At 48.9% G+C, this 26,520-nt stretch overlaps 1 protein-coding gene across 1 annotated transcript in view; it reads left to right on the forward strand.

Annotated features, from left to right (window-relative positions):
* The window catches only part of Synj2 (synaptojanin 2), a 103,580-nt gene that overhangs the window by 24,323 nt on the left and 52,737 nt on the right, over window positions 1-26,520 (forward strand). Inside the window, 2 exon segments of the mRNA XM_036169291.1 lie at window positions 12,170-12,256; window positions 23,162-23,432. Of these exon segments, the coding sequence (XP_036025184.1) occupies window positions 12,170-12,256; window positions 23,162-23,432 (358 nt within the window).

Genomic DNA, 26,520 nt, shown 5'->3' on the forward strand with positions numbered 1-26,520 from the left:
CTTGGGGGAGGGTCTCCCCAAGCAAGAAGGTTACCGAGTATAGGGACTGAGCAGTGGCCCCTAAAAGATTCATTGTGAGTCCCAGGCACCAGTACCTCGGAATGAGACCTGTGTTGGTCATCCTTGTGTCCCTGTGACCAAGTATCCCAAAGAGCCAGCTTAAAGGGGAATGGTTTATTCCCGACACATGCCTTTAGGGGTTTCAGCCATCTGGCTTGACTCCATTGCTCTTAGGCAGAACATCCTGGAGGAGGCGTGTGGTGGCACTCAACTGCTCAGCTCGTAGTCTAACTGGCCCGGCAGAGATGAAGATGCTCTAAAGAGACAGGTCTCTCAATCCGACGATCAGACTAATCGAACAGTGGACTCTAAAGAAATGGGCATCTCATGCTGGGAGGAGAAAAGAGTTGGGTATGTGTGTGTGGGTGTGGGGGGCAGGGGGCCCTTGCCTCCCTGAAAGACACTCCGCACCGTTCCAACAACTTGTCAGCCCACCCTACAGGAGGAGAGTGAAGCCCAGTGATGTGCTGGTGCTGGGCAGGAGCACACCTTGACCAGAACTGCTGAGATGTGCTCATCCTCAGCCCTCTGTTCAAACGGTACTCACTTCAGGACCCCTAAAAGGAGATTGAGATGGACTTTTTTTTTTTTGGAGAGGGGTGGCAGGGGGAGTGGGGGGAGTGGGAGGGGTAGGGGGTGAGGGAGTCACTAGATCTCTTGGTCCCTCTTCCCAAGATAGCTTTTTAAATAAGCCTGCTTTATACTTTCCTTTTTTTTTTTAAAAAAAAAAAAAAAAAAAAAACTTCATTGTTACTTTGACTTATTAGCACAGTTTATTCTTTTTTTAAAGATTTATTTATTTATTTATTTGTTTGTTTATTTATTTATTTATTTATTATGTACACAGAAGAAAGTGCCAGATCTCATTACAGAAGGTTGTGAGCCACCATGTGGGTGCTGGGAATTGAACTCAGGACCTCTGGAAGAGCAGTCAGTGCTCTTAACCTCTGAGCCATCTCTCCAGCCCCTCTACTTTCCATTATTAACTTGGCTCTTTTAGTTTATTGAGGATGGGTGGCCAAACCTGACTTGAAGCTCATGCTGCGACCTCCAAGTTTGATAACAATGAGACTCTTCTTCCTCAGGGTCCCACTTTCTTCCTCCTGATAGGAACAACAGCCTGGAGACTAAAGAACCAACACAAACCACAGCAGCACTTCACTGACATAGGGTAGATGAAGCTGAGTTGGAGTAGGTTGAACCCATCATCCAGTGTAACTGCTGGAGTCATGTGACATATCAGGACAGGGGCATTAAGTAGAAGAGAGCCACGTGAGGCAGAGACTGACTGAGACTTAGGAGCCATCAGGAACTGGATGAGGCGGGACCCTCTTCTGGAAGACCCCAAACTCACCTTGATTTAATTCACTTTCATTGCCGCATCTGTGAGAGGGGATGTGTTTGTTGTTTCAAGCCTCCTAATTTGTTTAGGGTTAGTCAGTTTGTGATGGGAAGTGGGTGCTTCACATATAATGGTGGTAGCCACAGAGGTCAGACCTGTTTTGAGTTGTCAGAGCAGTAAGTGAGCGACAAAGCTGTTTTCATTGGGGAGTCAATAATTGACAGGACTGGAGGGAACAAGGCAGCCCTGCTGGGTTTTGTTAGTTTAAAAAATAATAGCAAAAAGCTGTGTCAAGCTGTGTTTGTTTAACTCACCTGCCCGCCCCATGTCTGATGCTGAGTCCACGGGGCCACAGGTCAGTGTGGCTTCCTGGGCTTCTCCTGGGCCACCTCCCCACCCGCCAAAGTGTGGACTGGACCCTATATCACTTTGTTGAGCAGTTTCCTGCCCTTTGTTCGATCTGCTTAGGTTTATTTACGGAGCTGAATGAATGCACAAAGGTCCCTTTGTTTGGTGGTGAACAAAGTGAGTGCTAGATGACTCTTGGGGTCTGTGTCAAAGGCTTGGTAAAACTGCTGGAGTTGAAGCGTTTGCTGTTGGTGTCAGGATTATTTATTGCACTTCTCCGTGGAGAGCTGTCCCTTTCTACCCCTCGTCCTGGCTCTGGCTACACCTAGAACCTGGGAGGACAGTGGAAGGAGCCAGGGTTAGCGCTGCATGTCGGGCCCCCACTTCTCCTGATGAGACCGGGGTCTACAGCTCCAGAGTAGGAGTCTCTCCTGGAGACTCCTTAGGCTCATGACAATACCCACTCTTTACCAGTGAGCATTCTGGATGAAGGGACGTGCCCCCCCAACACATACCCCTTTCCTGAATGTGCAGCAGAGGCAGGAAGAAGACTTGGGAGCACACGTTGGTGTCCATGTGTGGGTCCTGAAGAAGTGTAACTGTTGCTGTGGAAAATGAGGGTATTCTAGAGAGAGACCTGTGTCTCCCCATTAACTGTCAGACTGTTGACACAATAGGCCTCGGAAACTGCAGTTTCCCCAGGGACGTCATTCTGGAACAAGGAAAAAGTTGAAGCTTGGCGCCAACCAGAGGAACTTGTCCCTTGGACATTTCGCACAGTTCTGACGAAATGTCGGGTCATTGGCAGCAGACAATGACAGGCCGCTGAAGCATGGGGCTAGACTTTGATCAGGGCTATTTAGTTATACATACCTTCTTGCTCCCTGTTTACACTTAAACCCCACATTGGAGCCCTAAGATGAATTTAAGGGTATGTGACCACATGAATAAATAGTTTTTACTATGACTTATTTCTTGGATTGGACATTGGAGGACAGGTAGGTCCTTTGGGCTGCCAGGGCCCAGACTCTGACCCTAACCACTGGGATAGCAGACATCCACATGTTAACCTTGAATCTGTACATGGGAGGTATCTTACTCCTTATTGGTGGTGGTTGTGGGCCAATGACTCTGTAGGGCTGTGCAGATAGACTGGGGACCTTGTGAGGTGTGCACCTGTCTAGGTAGCTCTTAAAGGATGCAAGAAGCAGCCAGAAGAGGGGAGAGAGAATGAGCCGGGAAGATGAAGGCAGAAGTTGGCGCTGCTGTCGCTGGACTGAAATAGAGGGGAAGGAAGCCCCCAGACTGGCTCCAAAAGCTTCGTGAAGGAGAAGTCCTGCAGATACCTCCATTCACGCAGTGATTCCCACTGTGGGATGCTGATCTTCAGCTTTGAGAGATTGTGTGATCTCTCTGAACCTCTGAAACCACTTGACCACTTGATATAGCTGCAATGGAGGCCATCAAGGACGGATGGGATTAAATAGACCCATGCCTGGGTTCTGATAGCCCTGATAACCTGGGCCACCTCTCCTCAATACAGCAATCACAGGGGCAAGCCATAGTAAAAAGCAGATGTATGTGCAAGGGTGGGGGAGAAAGAAAGAAGTAGACTGGGCGTGGCCAGGTCCAGGGAAGCTAGAGAGTGGGAGAGAATAGTGGAGATAGTGAGATAGCAAGAGAGAGAATGGAGCAGAGCGGGAGAGCAAGAGGATAGTGATAGATAGGCAGGTAGAAAGGTAGAAAGATAGGTAATGTGGTGGTTTGAAAGAAAATGGTCCCCAAATGGAGTGGCACTATTAGGAGATGTGGCCTGTTGAAGTGGGTGCGGCCTTGGAGGAAGTGTGTCACTGTGGGGTGGGCTTTGAGGTCTCTTTTGCTCAAGCTTCCCTCAGTGTGACTTTCAGTTGACTTCCTGTTGCTTGCAAGATGTAGGGCTCATGGCTTCAGCGCCATGTCTGCCTGCACGCTGCCATGCTCCCCGTCATGATGATAATGGACTGAACCTCTGAAACTGTAAGCGAGCCACCCCAGTGAAATTTTTCTTTATAAGAGTTGCCGTGGTCATGGTGTCTCTTCATAGCAATTAAAACCCTAAGACAGACAGGCAGACAGTCAGATAGAATGAATGAATAGGGTGGACAAATCATGTGGATTATAAGGAAGAATAGATGGGGGATGGGAAGGCCTGGATGCTAACATGGACTTTGAAATGTGTAACAGGTGCTTGTGATACTGAGGGATTCCCAAAGGCCAGCGTCAGCTTTGATAGGCAGATAGACCCCACAGGTAACCATATGTCTTTTCTGCCAGAGGCAGGGAAATGACTCCTTTTGGGGTACAGAAAACTCATTTCACAAGTTCCTGAGGGATGCTAGCTTTTATCCAACTGCCAGAAATCCTTCTAGAGCCTACCTTAAGTTCATTTCTGGACATGTGGCCTGCCTGTGAGACCTAGCTGGAGGTATCATCAATGAAGCTGGGTTGGGAAGAAGGCAAAGAGATCCAGTGGCCCCCAAGTCCATGAGCCTGGAATTTCAACAGAGGGCAAGAGATATGCTCAACTGTGCAATCCTGGTCAAGGTGTGGCCCTGTGCTTCACAAGTCATCCTAGATGGTCTCCTGGCCTGGCCTGGTGGTTGTCAGAACTGTGACATTTCTTTCTGAGAGGTAAATTGCTCCTTTGGCTGGCCTCAGGCTTTATCCTTCCCCTCCTCCCAGAGCATGAGATTCCTGGGGACATTCTAGTTCTTTGGGGACCATGGTTGCAATAGTCTGGCAGCCAAAGAGAAGAGCATGTTTCTCTCTAGAATACCTTCACTTGCTAAGTACGATGCCACTTTTTCTGACTGCCAGGGTTGATTGGGTCAGGTGGTGTAAAGGGTGTGTCTGTGGTTCCCAGTCCCCTTCTAAGGGACTGAGACCCCAATTTTACAAATGCCTTACCTGCTGCAAGCAGCCCCTCAAAATGCCAGTGGAGTCTACTTAGCTGTAGGGTCCAGTGCCAACTAGTCTCAGAGGGACCTATGATTTCATTAATCACAACTTAGGCTGCTTTGCTCACTCCTTAAAAATAATACTCAGTCAAATTTGGGAGAAATTAACTCATTGAGCTGATTCTTAATCTTTGTGATGGCATGTGGTGATATTTTATTTGTGCTCTAACAAATAAAACTTATCTGGGGATCAGAGGACAGAGCCAGCTAGACATAGAGGCCGGACAGTGGTGGCACACACCCTTAATACTATCACTTGGGAGGCAGAGATCTGTCTGGATCTCTGTGAGTTCAAGGCCATACTGGAAACAGCCAGCCATTGGTGGCACATGCCTTTAATCCCAGGATTTGAGATTTCATGTCTTTGCTTGGGAAGGACTCACACCTTTAATCCCAGGAAGTGATGGCTGGAAGAAAAAAGGTATATAAGGTGTGAGGACCAGAAACTAGAAGCTTTTTAGCAGCAGTTAGCAGAGACACTTTTGGTGAGGACTCAGAGGCTTCCAGTCTGAGGAAACAGGATCAGCTGAGGAGTTGGCGAGGTGATGTTGGCTGTGGCTTGTTCTGTTTCTCTGATCTTTCAGCTTTTACCCCAATACCTGGCTCTGGGTTTTTTTTAACTAATAAGACTGTTCAGCAATTCATGTTACAATGGCAGAAATCTCCGTGAGAGTCTGTGGCTCCTAGCCATAAAAATTTACATATAATTTCAGTGATTGTATAGCTTCCCACAGCGATCCCTTGAGGTCTCTGTGGCTGCCAGGGACATCCCCTGCCATCCCAGGCTGGGAGCCCTGTTAGTAATAAATACACACTGAGGGTGGATGGCTGTTTTCCTGCCAGACTCCTCCTGGGCTTTGCCAAGCTCTGGAACTACATTCAGTGGCTCCTCATCATTTGCACATTCTACACTTACAGATTCCCCCAGCTGTCTCAATTGTGTTGTGACCCTACACATGATGACAATGGCATTTTTGAGGTCATCTGTGCATGGGGCAGAGTGAGTGGCAAACATGTGATTCCCTATTGCACGTGTTCCCAGCTAATGTTGAAGAAGGATGCAACTCTGACTTCTTGTCTGGCTTTGAGAGCAAGTGTCTCTCTGGGTGACTTATTTAATGATGCAGCTTGTACATTTTGTTGGTGATGTCACATTTTGTTTTTAAATTTTTATTTATTATTTCTATGTGTATGGGTGTTTTGCCTGTGTGTATGTCTGGGTGCCACATGCATGCAGTAGCCATGGAGACCAGAGGAACATTGGTCCTCTAGAACTAGAGTTGTAGGCAGTTGTGAGCTGCTGTGCTAGGAATAGAACCCGTGTCCTTAAATGCTGAGCCATCTCTCCAGCTTATTTATCCATTTGTGTTGCGTGTATGTGTGTAGGTGCTCCCGTGGAAGTCAGAGGTCCACTCGTGGAAGTAGGTCCTCTCCTACCATGTGGTTTCCAGGGATTGAACGCATGTTGTCAGGTTTGGCGGCAAGTGCCTTTACCCACTGAGCCATCTTGCTGACCCCTTACTTCACATTTTTTAAATGGCCCCTCAGGGGACTGGAGAAATGGTTTTAGCAGTTAAGAGAACCTGGGTTTGAGTTCCAGCACCCACATGGCAGCTGACAACTGTCTGTAACTCTAGGTTCCAGGGGATCCAGTGCCTTCTTCTGGCCTCTGCAGGCACCACACACACAAGTGGTGCACAGACACCTGTGCAGGCAAGATTCCCGTACACCTAAAATAAAAAATAAATAAAAGTAACTGGCTCTCAGCCCGGTGCTGTGGCACCACCCAGCATAGTTCTGTGCAAGGAGGCAGTGCAGCCATTAGAGAAAATCACTTGTGTATAATAAGCTTTATTCTGATTGGGCGCCTTGTGCTGGTGAGTGTGTGTTCAATGTGACTGAATCAACAATGCACATTCAATAAGGTGTCTGTCTTTAAACAGAGACACATGGACGGCAAAGTTATGGACTGATGACAACCCTTGACTTGGGGAGTGGTCATGGGACCCTGACCTTGACTTCCTCAGGAGCACAGCCACAGTACTTGTCTCTAGCCATCCTGGTATCATAAAGGGAACAGCCACAAGGAATGAGAGCTGTGTATAAGAGAAAAGCAAAAGGATACGGAAGAAAAGAGAAGCCCTGACTCAGGAGCTTCAATAGAGACGATAAGATCTAAACTGTCCGAAGACAGAGTGTTTATTTTTCTGCACCTCTAACAAGAATATTAAAACAACAGACTATACTTACAGAGGCTAGAATATCTGTAGCCTTGAGTTTTGTTGTGGGGTACCTGAAAAAAAAACCCTGAGAAGCCTGCTGTAGTAGATGGAGCCTTGATTCACAGCCAGCAAGGCTGTCCCAGACAAGTGGGAAGCAGCCGCCACCTCCAATTTGAGTTTTCAAACGTAGGAACCACAACTGTGATGGATACAGAAAGGCAGCTGTGGCCATCTGCAGCAGGCAAGCGTTTATAGAAGAGGGGAGAGGGAGCAACTAAGTGGTCAGGCAGTTCTCATATCCTTGAGCCAGGCACATATCATATAGGAATTTATGGTCCGGGGATAGTTTACTTTAGGAATTTATGGCTACGTGACCGGAGACCAGTTTACCCAAGGTAGTTTTCATACTTAAGGTATTGTCAGGGATGCTTTCAAAAGATGACATAGCTCAGTACTCCACTACGGTTTACCATGTTAGCACTCTTTTCTCATCTCTAAATCTAAACAACACCTTATAAACCCACGTTACAATTGAACTTACCAACGGTAATTGCTTTTAAATAAACCTTAGTACATTATTTTGTGCATGTGTGCACATACAGGCATGCTTGTGTGCATGCGTGTATGTATGTGTGTGAGTGTGTCCACATGCCATGACACATGTGGGGGGTCTGAGAACAACTTCCTGTTGTTTTTTTTTCCCCTTCTATCATGTGGGTCCCAGAGATCAAACTCAGGTCATTGGGCTTGGTGGCAAGTGTCTCTAATTGCTGAGCCATCTACAAAAGGTAATTCTTTAATAAGATGAGAAATACATATTGAAATACAAGCTAGATTAATTTTTAAGCTTTACTTACTTCTTATACTTTGCTTTGTAAGCAGACATTTCTCTCCTGCCTGCCTGTTCCCAAGTACCCAGCAGCTGCTTCTCAAATAATTGACTTGGTGGCTTAATTATACTTATAAATGCACGGCCGGTAACTCAGGCTTATTACTAACTCTCACACTTAAATTAACCTATAATTCTTATCTATGTTTAGCTATGTGGCTTGGTACCTTTTCTCAGTACAACATTCTCATCTTGCTTCCTCTGCATCATCTGGCTGGCGACTCCTGACTCCGCCCTTCCTCTTCCCAGCATTCTTAGTTTGGTTGCCCTGCCTACACTTCCTGCCTGGCTATTGGCCAATCAGCGTTTTATTAAACCAGTTTGAGTGACCAATCATTACAGAGTACAAGAGCATTATCCCACAGCATTGCTTAATCTGCAAACCTTGTAAATTACCCTCTAAACTGGGCGGTGGTGGTGCACGTTTTTAATCCCAGCACTCCGAAGGCAGAGCCAGGTGGATCTCTGTGTTAGAGACCAGCCTGGGATACAGAGTGAGTTCCAGGACAGGCATCAAAACTACACAGATAAACCCTGTCTCAAAAAACCAAATGAATGAATGAATGAATGAATGAATAAAGTAAGTAAGTAAGTAAGTAAGTAAGTAAGTAAGTAAGTAAGTAAGTAAGTAAAAAAACTACCATCTGAGTAATGTGACTTATAAGCTACAAAATCATTTATCTAGCCTTCAGGAAGATACCTAAATGCAACTCTTCCATTTGAGAAGCTCTTTCTGTGTCTTGGTTGAGTGTGTTCTGTTCTTTCCCTAAGAAAATTTCTCTCTAAATGCCTGTGCTTTATTAAAACATGTACTTGCCCTTACCTTTACCTAATAAATTCTCTAACTTTGCTTCACTCTGAATTTCTTTTCATCAGGCGTAGCTAAGGTTCTGGCTTTACCTGAGTGGGTGTCCCTAAGGGGAGAACTCAGGCTGTTGACAGTTCTGGACTGAGTCTCCCTGCTGCCTGACGCAACAAAGCACAATAGGGTATCACTGGCATGTCAGCCATATTGATGGTCAGCCTTCATCTTCAAAAGGCCTCCTGGTGCCATCCTGCCTGCAAAGATGGAAGGTCTGACTTTGACCTTACTGACTACTCTGGATGTACACATCCCACCAACTACCATGCCTGGAATCCTTGTGTCCTATTTGGTAGGGATTGCAGGTTCTACCAAGGGCCTCCTACTGTGACTTAGTGTTTCTGTTGCTGTGAAAAGACACTATGGCCACGGAAATTCTTATAAAGGAAAACATTCAATTGGAGTGGCTTACATTTTCAGAAGTTTAATCCATTATCATCATGGTGTGACATGGTGGCATGCAGGCAGACGTGGTGCTGGAGAAGTAGCCAAGTGTCCTACATCTTTGCAGGCAACAAGAAGTGGTCTGAGACACAGGGTGTGGCTTGAGCTTGTATGAGACCTCAAAGCCTGCCTCCATAGTGACACACTTCCTCCAACAAGGCCACACCTACTCCAACAAGGCCACATCTCCTAATAGTGCTGTTCCTTTTGGGGGCCATTTTCTTTCAAGCCACCACTCCAGGGCCAACTAGAGAAAAAGGGGGGGCAGTAGAGAGGGGGGAGGCATAGTAAGCAGGTGGCTCTGGAACTGGACCCAGTTTTATGTTTCTAACCTGTAAGGACCTGTGGTCTCATGGATGTATGTGTTCTTTAGAGGACCAGTTGAGAGGGATGGGAAGTCTAGTCTGCTCTGGAGACTGAGTGGTGGCTCTTTTGAAGTGGGGGTGTCAGGACAATTGTCAGCTAAAGCTAAGTTCTGTGCTTACGGCATTTGTCAATGCTCTGCGGACTCACCTGTTTTCGGTGGACATCGTCAGAGGACAGGAAGCCGTGAGAGCCAGATTGTTCCCATCTTGTCTGTACTCAGGGCTGGCGTATGAGTGTGTCATCTGCTGCCCCCGCCCCCCACACGCTTCCTTCTGAAATCTCAGTTCCTCCCGGAGATTGCTGGACTCTGGGACCCCCTCCTGGTGCTTGGGAGGACAAATCCACAGTTCCTTCTTTTCCCACCTCGGTGATGATGCAGAGGCAGGTCCAGCTAGCTCTCACCCTCTGTGTCTTAGGGGAGCGGGCCTGGAGCTCTTAGACAAGAAAAGGCCACCTTTTATTTTCATCCTTGGTGACTGAAAGCCAGGACTGCCCTCAGGAAGGGAGGCAACTAGATCAGCTTGTTACCCATAGCCCTCATCTGTCACTTCTGCCTCACATGAAGTCTTGAAAAATCTTTCTCTTTACTTATTGGAAACAAAGTGATCAGTAGGCCCTGCTGGGTTTTGTTTCTTTGGCAATATTATTATTGTGACCTTGGCTATTTTGAAGCAGGGACTCCCTCTGCAGCCTGGCTGACCTTGAACTGGCAGTCCTCTTGTCTCAGCTCCTGAGTGCTAGGATTACAGGGGTGAGCCTCCACTCCCAGTTTAGATTTTATTTAAGATGGTGCTAATAAGGCCAATGAGATGGCTCAGCAGGTGAAGGCACCTGCCACTAACCCTGACTGCCGGAATTCAAACCCCAACCTACTTGGTGGAAGAAGAGAACCACTCCTGGAGATTATCCTGTGATTTCCACATATGTCCTGTGGCATGCACTGCCCCCATAAAATAAATGTAAACTTAAGTTTTTTAGCCGAATGGTGGTGGTGGTGCACACCTTTAATCCCAGCACTCGGGAGGCAGAACCAGGCGGATCTCTGTGAGTTCGAGGCCAGCCTGGTCTACAGAGTGAGATCTAGGAAAGGTGCAAAGCTACACAGAGAAACCCTGTCTCAAAAAAAAAAAAAAAAAAAAAAAAAAAAGATACTATCCATAGGGAATATATGTTGCTATATTAAAACATTTTTTTGTAGTGCTAGGGCTCAAACCCAGTACCTTGTACATGCTAGGCAAGGACCTCAAACCTTAAAATATTTCTCTAACTATGGGCTGGAGAGATGGCTCAGCAGTTAAGAGCACATGTTTCTTTTGTACAGGACCTGGGTTTGCTTCCCAGCACCCACATGGTGGCTTACAACCATCCATAAATTCAGTTCCAGGGGATCCAATGTTCTTTTCTGGCTGCTGCTGGCACCAGGCATGCATGTGATATAAATATATATACATACATGCATATAACACACACATACACACAATGAAAAATATATCTAATGTTTTTCATACTTTAATAACTAGATGCCAGTAAAATTAGTGCCCTCTGCCATCTTACTTTGTTGTTGATTTTTATACCAGCTTTATTGAAAGGTAATTCACATACCACACAACTGATTTCCAAAAGTATATAATTCCATGTTTTTTTTTAAAGTATTTTAGTGTTTAAGGGGTTATCTTACCATCCCTACAATGTAATTGTAGAGTACTTTTGCCCCCTTTACCAGAGATTCCATTAGCAAACCTCTATGCTCTTTGGTCCACGCTCAGCCCCTGCTAACCACGAGTAGTCTGCTCTCTGCCTCTGAGTTCACCTGCTCTGGCTATTTTATACAAGTGGGCTGTTGTAGCTCTTCAGTGGTCCCTTCTTTCACGTAGTGTAGTGTTATCACAGGGGTTCGGATTTGTATATTCTCCGTGCAGTTGACGCATTCCTATGAGGAAGGGTCTGTAGCCCGGCTCCCACGCCTGGAATTACCAGAGGTGCCTACAGCATCCCAATGGATGCCCCTGTGCCCTTTCTTCTTGCTCCTGAGCCAGGCTGGGTCATTGTTTGGGTACTGACATTGTTGCTAGTCACCCAGCAGGCAAAGTCTGCAGTTTGCCTTGGGGCTCACTTGCCCCAGCCCTGAGTCATCCTAACCCCTGTGCTTTGATGATGCCTAGCAGAAGTAGGTATCTGGGGGATTTCCCAGATAAAGCTCCTGTGGCCCGCACATAAGAAGAAAAGGCCTTGCACATGGATTATGAGACCTCACCCTGTTCTGAGTGTGTGCAGTGCAGTGAAGAGTGATGTAACAGGCCAGACCCAAGGTGCCCTGGCATCACCAGCCACCCTAGGGCTCCCTGCACCTTCTCCACCCCCACCTCATCCCCACCCCTGCCCCCAGGAAGCCACCAGCATTTCCAGAGAACAAGCCTTCCGTGGGAAGGTCTGAATCTCTGCATCTCTGGATTTCTCAGATCCTAAAACCTGTACACATGGTGTCTGTGGGCTGTGCAATTGTCTGCGTTTCCTTTTTCGAGTGGGTGAGAGCCAGATTGGCAAGCGCAGTGTGAATGAACAAGCGTGAACAGAGCCACTTGCTTGCTGATGTCTCTCTGATGTGTTTCTTCTCCTCCTCTTCCCCACCCCACCCCCCAGCTCCGGAAGAGAAGGAAGTCATTAAAGGACAGTATGGCAAGCTGACGGATGCCTATGGCTGCCTTGGGGAGCTGAGGTTAAGATCTGGTGAGTATCCATGGCTGCTCCATGCTGTGGGCAGTCCCTGGGGTTAGCCTGGGGAGGCCGTCCAGTTAGATACTCCGGTTAACCACTTTCATTTCTGAAGATGTTGCTTTATGTTTCTCAGCTTGCTCCTCCGGGGGCCTTGCAGGGGAGGGGTGGGGGTTGGGGGGGAGAGGGGTGGCGGCAGCTTGATAGTCACCTGTCTGGATTAGAGGAGGGCATGGTTCCAGCCCTGGATGCCGGGAAGTTGACCTGCCCCGTTGTCTCTGGGACCTAAGTTTTTCCAAGGTGGTCAGGCTTGTGCTTTGCAGGCATGTGCCTTCTGAGGTGTGACTGATAGGTAGACTTTGACCATGGCTCAAGCCGTCACCTGAAGCAGCATCACTGAACGTTCTGGGTGCATCTGGAGAGAGGAAGGGCTGGGGGCAGGCACGGGGCGGGGGGGGGGGGGGGGGGGGTGGCCAGGAGAGGAAAACTGCGACACTCTACGTGGGAGTGAGGGAGAAAGGAAAGGAAACTGCGTCCGAATGGGTCTGACGAAAGGGAGCGAGCGTACAGGAAGCAGTGGGCAGCTCTGCTTGCCCTGAGCCGGCGGCGGCGGCAGCCACCGCTGCCACAGTTCGGTCACGCCTGTCCTGCAGTCCTTCTTTCCTTCCTCGAGGTGAGGAGAGCCTGCTTTAGGTCAGTCCCACCTATCATCAAAGGCCGAGTTTTGGAATCCAGTGGTCTTCCCGGCCAAGGCCAGGGCACAGGTCACATTCCTAATGGGATTGGCTGGGAGGCTTCCAAATTCAGGCCTCGGGGGGCTTTTCCTGAGCTGAGCTTGTGAAACTTCTCTGCAGCACACAGCCTCTGTTTGCACAGAGAGGGTTTTAGGGCTGGCCAAACAGCGTGGAGATGCTCGCCACTAGTTTTCTGGGTCATTTCTATGGTGGGGTGTTGCCCCTCCCTGGGGTGTTGCCCCTCCCTCCCCCCCCAACTAGATATGGTGATTACACTCCTCGTTTCCAAATCGGAAATTTTAGGAAAGATATTTGGTACTCACATGACAAAATGAACTTACTAGATGCTGGTCTTGTGCCAAAGACTAGACACAGGTTAATGTGTTCGGTCTTTAGCATCAGGTGATGCGATAACCATCATCTCCCTGTTTACAGAAAAGAAGAAAGGACACAGGCTCAGAGATTTTCCTGACTCACCTTAGGGTGAAGAGTTCAGCTGGGATTCACAGCAAGTCCAGCTGTCTTCAAACGCTCCCCCCCCTTTTTTTTTCCACGAGAATGTGAGCAGATGAGGTTTGGGCTGGGCTTTGTCTCTGTGGACTATTTCTGAAGTTGTAGACCCCTGGAGCCCTGATCTTCCACTGTGAGGATTGTAAGGGTGATGGCTTACTCAGGGTGAGGCTTGCTCTACACCGTGCTGTGATCTGATGGCTTTAGTGTTAGCCTGCCCTCCAAGGAGGCAGGCTTGATTCTCATCCTGCCCGTCTACAGAAGGGAAGGCCTGGAAGCTGCCCTCTGGCTCTCCTCTGCAGTCCCTTTCCTCTGGTGTAACCTCTGGTGTGACACCCTGGCACTTGGCTGAGTTCACAGTCTGATCTTAAAGGTATAGTTGTCAGCTTTTGAAACACAAATGAACAATACACTTGGACTCAGGGAAGCGTGGTAACTGGCACCAGTTTGAGTTGTTTTCAGGTGGGACCTCGATTTTACACATGTGCCCCGTGGCGTCACAATCGACCTCCCGTATCTTGCTGTTGGGGCTGGTGTCCAGCAACAGAAAGTGGCACATGATGCCTTCACTTTCTCATAGGACAGGGATTTTCCTGAGCTCAGATACACAGAGGTCAGATACTGGGCATTGGTTCTGAGCAGGACAGTAAACAACCCATAAAGAATCCTTGTCTGGCCAGGCGGTGGTGGCGCATGCCTGTAATCCCAGCACTCAGGAGGCAGAGGCAGGTGGATCTCTGTGAGTTCGAGGCCAGCCTGGTCTACAGAGCTAGTCCAGGACAGGCTCCAAAACTACAGAGAAACCCTGTCTCGGTAAACTAAAAAAAAAAAAAAAAAAAGAATCCTTGTCTGAATGAGCCTGGGTATCTTTGGGGTCCACTGCAGGGAGTGGAGTGGCCAAATGCCCTGCCCCCAAGCTGGCCAGCTCTGTCCACCCTCTTTCCTCAACTACACCCCACTATCCCTCTGAGGAGTGAGTGGATACAGCCTCCTGTTGGGCCAGGCCACACCAGCCAGCCAAGCAGGGTGCCTGATCAGCAGGAGGCTTGGGTATAGTGAAGCCTCCAGCATGCTTTCTGATGTCCTCCCAGATCCCCAAACTGCCTTCAAGAGTCCCCTGCAGAGCTGACTTCTGGTCTGTCTGGACCTGGTGAGGAAGTGTGACTTTGAGTATGCCGGGATTGTGTGGTCTCCTGCCAGAACATTCTGGAAAGTGTGTTGGTGTATCTGAAAGATGGGAGGATTAAAACCAAGACTTTCCACCACCCCGCTTCGGTATGTTCAGAAAGCACTGGCGTGAACCCAGCTTCACTTACCCTGTGTCTCCCCAACCTGGATTATTTTCATCTGTGCTTCTCATCTTGGGTGTTTGGGGCATTGGAGGATGATGCCCTGTGGGGTGTGGCTTCTAATGGTTTCCTCTTGGGCTTTCAATTCAGACAAAGTTACAGTTCAGCCCTTTAAAAGAAGAACAGGCATTTGTGTTAGAAACGGAGAAACATGAGTTGGTATAAAAGCCCCTCCCGAGCTCCCGCCGGCAGGAAGGGGTAGGAGCCCCCATGATTAGCTGTGAGCTGGCTGGCTTACACACGATATAGCAGAAAAAAAATCCGCCCCCATGGTCCCAGGGGTTCAGTTCTCCCTTGACCTGAACTCTCAAGACCTCACTGTTTCCAAACTGCAAGGGTCGATTCAAACCCAAGCCTGCAATGGATTATGTCTCCTGGAGCTCTGCAGTGCACAGCCTGTGAACTGGCAGACAATAGCCCTGGAAACTCTCCACTAGGTTCTCCTGGATTCCTGCCTCTTCTTCACAACTGACTTCTGTACTTACATTCTCTAGGACTGCTTGTTCATCTGTAAAAACAGAGAAACTACCTCCTCTCTCTCCCACATAGCTAATACTTTTTTTTATATTGTATGTACTTATTTACATATTTGTTTTGTGCGCGTGCGTGCGTGTGTGCATGTGCGCACGCACGGCATTTGTGTTCAGGTTAAACGACAACATGCAGGAGTTGGTTCTCTCCGTCTACTGTGCAGGAACCTGAACTAAGGTCATGTGCTGGTTACTTTGGGTCAACTTGACCCAACCTGGATATATCTGGGAAGAAGGAATCTCAGTTAAGGAATTGTCTCCATCAGATTGGCCTGTGGGAATGTCCATGGGTATTTTCTTGATTGCTGACTGATGTAAGAGGGCCTAGCCCACTGTGGGCACTGCTGTCTTCGGGCAGGTGGCCTTGGGCAGAGGAGCTGAACAAGCCAGGGGAAGCAAGCTGGTGTGCAACACTCCTCTATGGCCTCTGCATCAGTTCCTGCCTCCAGGTTCCTGCCTCAGCTCCCCTCAATGATGGCCTGTTAAGTGCAAAGTATAATAAACCCATCTCCAGGTTGATTTTGGTCATGGTATTAAATACAGCTACAAAAATGAAACCAGGCCAGGTCATCAGGCATGGAGGCAAGTACTTTTACTGGATGAACCATCTTGCCAGCCCTCCTACACAGTTGATGGTTTTGGGGTTTTTCTTGTTTTGTTTTGTTTTTTAATCAGTATACACACACACACACACACACACACACACACACACACACACACCATGGTATAAGTGTGGCAATCAGAATCAACTTGCAGGGATTGGTGCTCTCCTTTCAGCATGTGAATCCTGGGAATTGAACTCAGGTCACCCACCAGGCTTGGCAGTAAGTGCCTTTACCCAGTGGGCCAGCTCACTAGCCCCACATACAGTTTTTAAGAGTTCTTTATGAGGGCGTGAACATGATAGCCTTGAAATCTGTGGGTGCTCCTCAAAGTCTAAGGAAGCTGGTCATGTGATAGGATATGATATGGGGACAATGGCCATCCTGAGACTGAAGGGAGGAAACCTGTATCCCCCCACTATATCCTAAGAAGCTCTGCCGACACTTGACTCTTTTTTTTCTGCCACAGTTCAAGTGTGAAAGGGACTTTGAGAAGACCATAGGCGAGGCTGGTGGCTTCAGTGGCTGTTTCCTTGAATGGCCACGATATAGGCTCACAGAGGTCACTTCAGAAGGAGATTTCTCTGGAGAGGATATCTTTTGAAATTCAGGACACTCCATGTAGCAAGTCTCGAAATGGACTGGCCATTGTCAGTCTCTGAATAATTTATTTTAATACTCATACCCAGGAGTGTGTTGGCAAATGCTTGGCATCCAGCTCTGGGAGTGGGGACTCTGTTCTATAGTGTCTGCTGATTTCTTTGGTGTAAATATGCTAGTCAAGGATGATTTCAGAGTTTCTCTGTGGTGTTGGATATCACAGTGCACAGGTACTCTCCCTGAGAGCCCAGCCACAGTGCAGTCCTGAGTGCACTGCTTCTGTGCTATGCAAACGGAAGGGAAGAGGGATTGGAGACCACCCCATAGAGGCACACAGCATCTAGATCTGAGCCTAGTAGTGGGGAGAGATTGGGACACTCCTCAATCCCTGCTGTGTCCCACTGTGAGGCCTAGAAATGGTAAGCAACTTGTCTGAGGCCCCAACAAGCCTCAGGGGGAGCATGACTCCACAGCCCCACCTAGGCTTGGTCTGTAACCTTGCTATCAGATCCCCACTGGTTTTTAGACCCTGAATTCGGCCTCCATTGGCCATTTCTGAGACCTTGCTGAATCTAGATGCTGAACCTCTTTGCTTCTTGGTATCAGAAAATTGTTCTTCTCACAAGCAAAACCCAGGTTCTATAGTCAAGGGATGAGCCTTGCTTTGACCCACAATGTGAGCTTCTGTTGGTCTTGAGCCCAGACCACACTGACAGGTGGGCAGGAGCCAGTGACCTCCACCAGTTTACTGCTGGGCTTGATTCTGGACCTTTTCTTAAAATCTACAGCACATGGAGCACAAATAAGGACCATTGATCAAGGATGGTAGGATGGAGGCAGGCCAAAATAGAGTCAGGCTTGCTCTGAGCAAGCCCAGGAGAGGCCATGGCCCAGCATGGGTTCCACAGGTCCATGCTCCTCTGTGACCACCAAGGTACACAGATATGTGGGTTTCTCCAAAGACCACTCCTAGATCTCAGCTCTTCCTAGAAGCTGAGCTGTTCAGGAATATGCCCGTGTCTGACCCACAGTTCGTCCTTCATTTTAATAGTCATTTTCTCTCATCAGAATATTACCATGGTGTTCTGCTCTGGAGGTGATGAACTCTAGGGTGCCACACAAAGGCATACTTAAAAACGTTGCTGTCAGTATTATTGAAGTCATCCATGTCAATGGCTCAGTACCATTCATTTGTAAGTCAGGGGCTGCCTATGTGTTTGCTTTTTTCCTAGCTGAAGAACTTAATTGGATATAATCTGTCAGCATTAAATAGTCATTTTGCTGATATTACTTAAAATTCTTCTCTAGTACCAACTCAGGGTCTTGAAGAATTGAGTGACAGTTCTATACTTAAGCTTTCTATTCCCAGCTATTCATCCACATGGACAGTTTTGTATCATGTTTACATCTACAGAAATGGAAAACAGAGGGACTGGAGAGATGGCTCAGTGGTTAAGAGTGTGTACTGCTCCAGAGGACCCAGGTTCAGTTCCCAGCAACCCACATTTATGGCTCACAACTGCCTGTAATTCTGACTCTAGGGGATCTGACACCTCTGGTCTTTGGACACAAACACACACACACGCACACACACACACACACACACACACACACACACACTAAACCTTCAAAAAAGAAAATCCTGACTGGAAATGGTGCCAACTACTGCCCTTCCACCAGCCAATGTTTTACTGTCTCGTTATAAAACGTCTTCACAACACATCTTTACATTTTCTGTTAAGGGATGATTTACCAAAATGTTTTGTTTACACTGTACCGTTTATACCGTTTGGTCAGTTTGGCACCACAAAAGATGGCAATTTTGAGAAACCAGAAACTGGTTAACTGCCAGTTATTAAGAGGGTGACCAGGGGAGGACTCGGAGCACAGAGGGTGCTATGATAGAGTGAGAGTCTGAGGGACGGAGGGTGGGAGTGTGACTGGAGGCCCACCTGCTCGGGGAGAGCCTGCTCAGGAGGTCACAAGCATCCACTGGACACTGGTAAGGAAGGTTCTAGCAGTTTTCTTTTTCCCCATCAGCACTCCGAATATTCTGCAAAATGTGATGCTACCAAGCAGCCGGAGGCATCCTTCTGCTCTACCCAGACAGAAGTTGTGGGCAGGCAAGGAGAAGCAGCTCTGCATGTGCCAGTCATTGGAGGCTTTGTAGCCTGCGTTGGACAGTCTTGAGTGATGGTAGCAGAAAGGTGGGAGCAGCGGCAGGTGGCGCCCTCTGGTGTTCCAGCTGTCTGTCATGCTAGGCTTTGGCCTCAGGACCCTTCCGTCTGGTCTGTCTACAAGTCTTAAAACGTGTAGGCCTGCAGGAAGTCATCCAGATTCCTTAGCCCTTTGCAGCAGCTGACATTGAAGCTTGTGGGCAGGCCTAGGCATCATGATTCTTCAGCCCTTGACAGAGCAGCCTGTGTTATGGCTCCCAGGCCTTGGGTGTCTGAGACCCTTGGCCTTAGAGGCTTAGCAGCTCTGGAACTCTTCCAGAGACCTCAGTTTCTCTACTCAGGCCCTTTATAACCTGTCCTTCTTTGCTCGAAGCCTTCCATCGTCTGAGGCACTGACTGCCATCTCTCTGTTCCTGCCCTGGCCACTTTTGCAGCTTGGTCTGCTGCCTGCTCATCTGTGGCTATGGCGGCTTGCTGCTCTTTCTTGCTGTCCCTTAAGAGAAACCGTTGGTCAGGCTAGTGCTGCAACACCAAGGGCCGGCAGCCCAGGCTCTCCCAGCCCACTCCCTAAGTGAGCCTTATCAGCCTGTTTATATAGGCAAGAAGGGGCACTTTAGACCAATCAGGAGACACCTCACATGTAAATTAAGATTTGTGTTTGCACCAATCACAAGCACACTTTGCATATGAATGAAAGTGTGTGCTTGTACTGATAACCGCCATATTGTTCCTTTTACACCAGTCACAAGCAAGCACTGAGGCGGCTGTATCTTCAGGAGCCAGAGCCACAGCTGTGATCTTTGTGTAGTTTTCTCTCAAGGCATCTATGGAGCCTTCCAAACAGCTGGTGTTAGTGCAAGGATAATCCCCAGCTGTTTGAATGTCTTTTTGCTCAAGGCGACAGGAAAGAGTCCAGCAGCTGCCAATTAGTCAGTTTGCCCATCCCCTACTGCCCTTACCTATTTATAGGAAAATGAATGCCATTTACCATAAAAACTCAAATAACTTATTAATTATGATTTTAAAAGATTTTTAACAGTGCCTAGCACCTGCCCAGTGCCAGTGCCCGTGCGAGAGAGCTAATCTCCATTTGTTGTCTCAATATGGCTTTTAAGATGCAGGTGGAAACTTGGGTGTGCATTTTTTTTTTTTCTGCTGTAGCAAAGTTCCAGAGACAAGAGCTGTGGCTCACAAACATGTGCAAGTATTTAACCTAGAGTCCAAGATTAAGGTGTCAAAAGGCCAGGGGCAGGCAGACCTCAGGCTTAGAGAAAACCCCGTTTGAGTGGGGTTTCAACCCAGAATAGTGTGCCTGGGCCAGGAGTTAGCTCCCTGGGGACCTTGTGTGTGAAATGGCAATGGCATCCCTCAAGAGCAGTATTGTGAGGCCCATCGGCACTACTACCTGTCAGGAAGGAGCATGGCAAATGCCGGCTGTAGAGCAAGACTTGTTAGCCTGAGTAACGGGCCAAGGGGCGTAGCCAGAAAGTGGATTCCAATGATCCCAGTTTCCCTTCTCAGTCACCTCTGGCTTCTTAGCCTCCTCTTGCCTCCTCTCTATAAAATGGGCTGACAGTGGTGGTGGTTGGGATGGCTAAGTCACTGTTTGTATAGCACCTGGTGCATGAAGCATGGTCCTGTGTATCAGCTGTGTTGAGGTATTTGGCTCTGCTATATACCAAGTAGTGGCTGTAACTTACCTGTACCTCCTGGAGCCCTGCCCCAGCTGAAGGGTACCTTTCTGAGCTGGCACCATCCTTCTTGTTCTCTGTAAGAGCCCCCTGCCACAAGCCTTCCTCATCCTCTTCTCCTTCACTGAGCCCCCAGCCCAGACCATGCAAAGGGACTTTGCTGGGTACCATTGTTCCCCAGCACTAAGCTCAGGAGTTCAGGCAGCCAGATGCCAAGGCTGTGGACTCCCTCAGCCCCACTCACTGAAATTCGCCTGCCCTGCTGGGAAAACTTCACCTTAACTGTTTCAACGGCCCAGCGGAACTTTGGTTCTTCTGTTTTTTCAAAGTGACTTCCTGAGGATGCACATGCCAAGCCAATACCCTGGCCCTGTGGGTACCCTTCTTCCCCACGGTGCATCAGCCAGCATGCGTGAGCCATGACCTACTTACTCAGCAACTGCTCTTTAGGAAAAACCAGTCACCCCCTCCCTGGATGGAGCTGCATGCACATTTCCAATGTGTGAGAAGGACACACACACTGCTGGAGGCGGTGGGTGGTGGGATCGTAGGCTTTTATACCAGAGTGTGGCAAGATGTAAGAATGGCATAAAGCATCATTGCAGTCAGTTGGAGGCTGCTGGCCATTTGGAGTAAACCTTGCTGGGACATATCTTTAGACCCCAACAGGGTGGGAAGAACATCTTGATAGATCCGGGTTCATTACCTACTGGGGGATGTCTCTTGGGCCCTGTCTTTTTTTGTTTTTGTTTTTTTTAATATTTATTTATTATGTACACAGAAGAGGGTGCCAGAGCTCATTACAGATGGTTGTGAGCCACCATGTGGGTCCTGGGAATTGAACTCAGGACCTCTGGAAGAACAGTCAGTGCTCTTAACCTCTGAGCCATTTCTCCACCCAGGCCCTGTCTTTTGAGGGGGACATACAACATTGCCACCACCCCTTGACTTAGGTAGTACAGTTATGAAGTAGGGTACCTGGAACAGAGAAGGAGCAGCCAGAGACGGTGTGGCAGGGTCTTGGAGAAGGATGTCTCAGCCTCCTGCAATGGAATATATTTAGGAAGTGTTCATACACACGTGCTGCTGGGAGATGATAGTGTACACTATGTCCTGCCCCTAGTGCAGAGCCCCAGCTGCTGAGGGACCCAACCAGAGTGAAGACTACTGGCTTTCTGTGCCCCAGTGCTGCTTGGGAAGCTTTGGATACAAAGAGGGGCACCCTACTGTGTCTTTGAGAGCAGGTCTGGCTTCCTGGAGGAGGTGCTGCCCATTGACTGGAAGGAGGGGCGTGGGGGGGGGGGGTTTACCCAGTAAGGGAAGGAAGGCTCTTGGTGTTCCAGAAAGTGGAAGGCTCATCCTTCCGTCCTGCCAGGAGAGAGCGAGGCTGGGTCAGGAGGTTGGAAGGAGTCCTCTGTTGAGCAGATGGCAGTGGAGCCTTGAGCCAAGTGGGAGGGTGTCTCCCATAAAAGAACAGAGCAAGTGTAAGAATGTGTGGTCCTTGGAGGAGTGGCAGAGCACAGCCCTGGAGAGCAGCTACCTGGGAACAGTCCATCTATGAGGCAGGGTGGGGGTGTATGTGTGGGGGGTGAGATGTGAGGCAGAGTGCAGAGCAGAAGCCCTCAGGAGGGGTTTTCATTTCTATCCTGGGGTCGGTGGTGTGGTATTGTGTTCCCCGAAATATTGTGCATGCTAATAAACTTATCTGGGGTCAGAGAACAGGATGGCCACAATATTAAACATAGAGGATAGGCAGTGGTAGCACGCGCCTTTAATCCCAGCACTCGGGAGGCAGAGCCAGAGCCAGGTGGATCTCTGTGAGTTCAAGGTCACATTGGAAACAGCAGGGCATGGTGACTCACACCTTTAATCCCAGAAAGTGAGCCTTTAATCACAGGGAGTGGGGGCAGAAACCAGAAAGACACATAAGGCTTGAAGACCAGAAACTAGAAGCATTTGGCCAGTTAAGCTTTTAGGCTTTAAGCAGCACAGTTCAGCTGAGATTCATTCAGCTGAGGACTCAGAATCTTGCAGTCTGAGGAAACAAGACCAGCTGAGGAACTGGCGAGGTGAGGAAGCTGTGGCTTGTTCTGTGTCTCTGATCTTCCAGCATTGACCCCAATAACTGGCCTCAGGTTTGATTATATTAATAAGTACTTTTGAGATTCCTGCTACAGGGCTGTGTCCGTGGGAGCCACAGAGGGATCTGAGCAGGGAAGGTCTGCTATTTGGCTGTGTTTAAGAAGGCTATGCCAGCTGTAGCTGTGAGGGAGCCCAGGCAGTGGGTAAGGGGTAGGTGGATTAGAAGGCGTTGGCACAGATTTGGAGGGCTGGGGTCAGGAAGGGAAGATGCTAAAATAAAAAGGCTTGTGCTAGTCTAGAGGGTAGATGGCTAGGCCCTGAAGTCTCTCTTTCCATCCTGTGGCCAGAGCTGAGGCTGAGAGGTGAGTAGAGAGAGGGCTCTGGGAAAGCCTTCATATCAGAATCACCATAGGGGCTGTTCGAGCCACAGCTATTTTTCTGGACTGAGGAAGAATACAACTTTCTGATGGGTGTGGTGCTGGTGCTACTGCCTGGGGTACAGGCTGGGTAGCTGGGCAGCACCCTCCTAGGCCTAGAGAACAGAGTTAGAAATGCCCTCCAGTTAGGGTTGGGGTTTACTCTGGGATGCAGCCTGCTCAGCATCCCTAATCAATCCTTCACCTTTTCTGTCTCTGTTCCTTCCAGGTGGTGTCCCCTTGAGTTTCCTGGTGTTGGTGACAGGCTGCACGTCAGTGGGCAGAATTCCAGACGCAGAGATCTATAAAATCACAGCCACTGAGTTTTACCCCCTGCAGGAAGAGGCCAAAGAAGAGGACCGACTGGTCGCCTTGAAGAAAATCCTGAGCTCAGGGGTGTTTTATTTTTCATGGCCCAATGATGGTTCCAGTTTTGATCTGACCATCAGGGCACAGAAGCAGGGTGATGACTGCTCTGAATGGGGGACCTCCTTCTTCTGGTAAGGGACTGGGTCACACCTGAGCCATTCATTGCCTTCCATCTTGCATCTGCCTAGGGTTCTGGGTCGGCTATGGAATGGCATTGAGAGCCACGCATGCTCTCTGTGCGGTGGGAGAAGATAGCCAGTCCAGCATCCCTACCTACCCTGTGGGCCTAGCTCCAGGAATGTATTCATGTGGTCCCAGGTAGATCTTGAAAAGAACTTTGTTCCCTGAGTGAAGAGTGTTGGGCTTCACCTGCTCAGGCCTTCTCTACAGTGATGCTCTCCTTAGATGATCCAGAGCCTTGGATCATGGACCTGCCGTGTTGTGGGGAAGTGGAGAGGGCAATGATTTCAGAGACCATGCTCAGCCCTTCTATAGAGAAGGGTGCTGCTCTCCTCAGACTGGCTCAGGACAAGAGAGAGAGATGGACAGAAGCATTGTAGTGGGAATCCTGCTGCGTGTGTCCTAGCAGGCCTTGTCTTTTCATGCTTTAGCCACAGCAGCCCTCTCTAGAGCCACACCAGTCTCCCAGCCACACACAGACACGGAGGCTTGTTCCTACCCTTCCTTGGTGCTTGCCTGGCTTTACCCATGGGAGCCAGCAAGGGTTCCCATGGCAGGGTAAGGGACCTTCCTGTAGGGCTTCAGCTCCCTGCTCATGAATTTCTCATTCCTCTCGATAGAGTAACCTTTGTCACATCCCCACATCCATCCCTAGCACCCTACCTTTACATCCTCCTGGGTCCTCTCCAGTTTGTCAGTATATGTGGTCACGTGTTGTGGGGTATTTTGATCACACGCTGACACTCTTGAGACTGCCCAATGAATCAGCAGGGAGCAGAGCCAGGGACTAGCTGACTGGAATTGGCCATAAAGAAGCCAACAATTTGGATAGAGAAGACACACAGGAAGGAAAGGGCAGGGACTAGAGTTTGAGCTCTTGTGTTCCTGGGACAAGGGAAGAGTTGTCTCTCTAGTGGGATCTCTGGCCAAAAAACAAGGTTGGCTAGTTGCTACTCAGCCCCTCTGAGCTAGCAGGTTTTCACTCCAGCCTTTGACTTCTGAGTCTTATTGATAAGTGGCTGTGGCAGAGCCCAGGGGCCTTGGGACTGGAGGCGCCACCAGACCACAGCCTGAGTGGCTGGTGGGGTACTGACTGAGGGGCCATGGGGCAGCAGATGATAATTAAAATATCAGTGAAGCCAGGTGGCGCACGCCTTTAATCCCTGCACTCGGGAGGCAGAGGCAGGCCTAGTCTACAGAGTGAGTTCCAAGACAGGCTCCAAAGCTACACAGAGAAACCCTGTCTCAAAAAAACAAACAAAAACAAAAATTAGTGATTCGTGTGCATCCACTAAGCTGACAGAAAAGCATCATTTGGCGCCCCACATGGGGCACCATTTGTAATGAGTCTTTCTCTGTCCCACCAGCTCCCAAATAATGACAGGGAGACTTCTTATTAATTATGAAAGCTTGAAGCTGGAGAGATGGCTCAGGGGTTAAGAGGCTGTTCTTCCAGAGGTCCTGAGTTCAATTCCCTGCAACCACATGGTGGCTCACAACCATATCTGGTGGAATCTGATGCCCTCTTCTGGCATACAGTTGTACATGCAGATATAGCACTCATATACATAAATACGTAAATCTTTTTAAAAATTTATGAAAGCTTGGCCTATAGCTTAGGCTTGTTTTTAACTAGCTCTTATAACATAACCCATTTCTACTCATGTATATTCTGTCACATACCTCCCATCCTGCTTCTCCATGTCTCCTGGTGCTTCTACCTTTCTTCTTCCCAGAGTCCTCTCTATCCCCAGAAGTTCTGCCTATACCTCCTACCTAGCTATTGACCATTCAGCTCTTTATTATACCAGTCATAGCAACACATCTTCACACAGTGTATAAATATTCCGTAACAGGTTTACAGCACATACGAAATCATGCCTGTCTTGCTATGATGCATGCTCCAGTATAGCAGGTGGAGATGGGGTCTAAGACCTCTTCCACATTTCTAACTAGCTGCCCAGGTGGGCTTCAGACCATGCAGGTGTTTGCTGGACCTTCTGTGATTTCTGATCATTCTTTGGGGACCAACATGTGCCTTGCGCCGTCACACACACTCCTGAAGCTGTGACCCAAGGCTGGGAAGCAACTCTAAAGCAGGGATGTCTGCAAACAGAAAAGTGGCTGTGGCATTCCTTGGAAACAGTAGACCCTGGTTATCTGGCTTTCCCCAGCACTTTGCTACCTGCCTTCCCATTGACCGCTCTGTGGCAGAAGATGAGAGAAGATGAAAGACAACACAAAGCCAGGGAAGTCAAGGGGTGGACCTGAGAAGGCTTGGAGGAGAGGAGGCCCCATTGTACCCCTTTTGAAGTAGATACCAGGCTAGATTTGGATTTGGGAGGAGGAGCTATCTGTGGAATGCACTAGGTGGGTACCCATCCCAGCCCATGAAGCTGACCACATTGGAATCAGCAGGCAGAGTGGCCACAGCCAGATCACCCAGCCCATGTGTTGTGCTGAGGTCTGGAAGCCACAGCAGGAGGCAAGTGGAGTCCACAGAGGATACAGCTGGTGAGCACAGGAAAGGGGACGGCAATGGGGTCATCCTTCCCCAGTGGTTGTCACTTCCTAATGCACTTGAGGCCTGGCAGGAAGCCCCAAGCTGTTACTCTTTATAGATGCTGATCTCTTCTTCCTGGGCCCTGCGCCGCCCTCCTCACAGTCACTTAAGTAAATATCAGAGTTGTCTGGTTGACAGAGGCTTCTTCCCATGCCCCCAGTGACAGGGACATAGTGGCATGGCCAGCGGACCATTTAATGTATGTTACGAAAGTAGTTTATTGTCTGAAGCTCAGGGAGTGGCGTTGAAAGCAGCCTGTCTTTGTGAGGTCTTGCCTCTCAGCCCTTTTCACACACCGCAGTGCGGTACCTGTGAGAACCCAGATGGTGGGCAGGGCTCCCATGGCAGGCTGGCTGGGTGGGGGTGGCAGTGGCTGGCAGTGGTCACATTCCCAGAAGCTTGCCTCAGGGTGAGGGCTTTGAGACAGGAGCATCCTCTGCTTGCACACATCACCAGGGAATTGAGCTCTAGGGCAG

This window comes from Onychomys torridus, chromosome 19 (assembly GCF_903995425.1).
Source record: "Onychomys torridus chromosome 19, mOncTor1.1, whole genome shotgun sequence".
Lineage (NCBI taxonomy): Eukaryota > Metazoa > Chordata > Mammalia > Rodentia > Cricetidae > Onychomys > Onychomys torridus.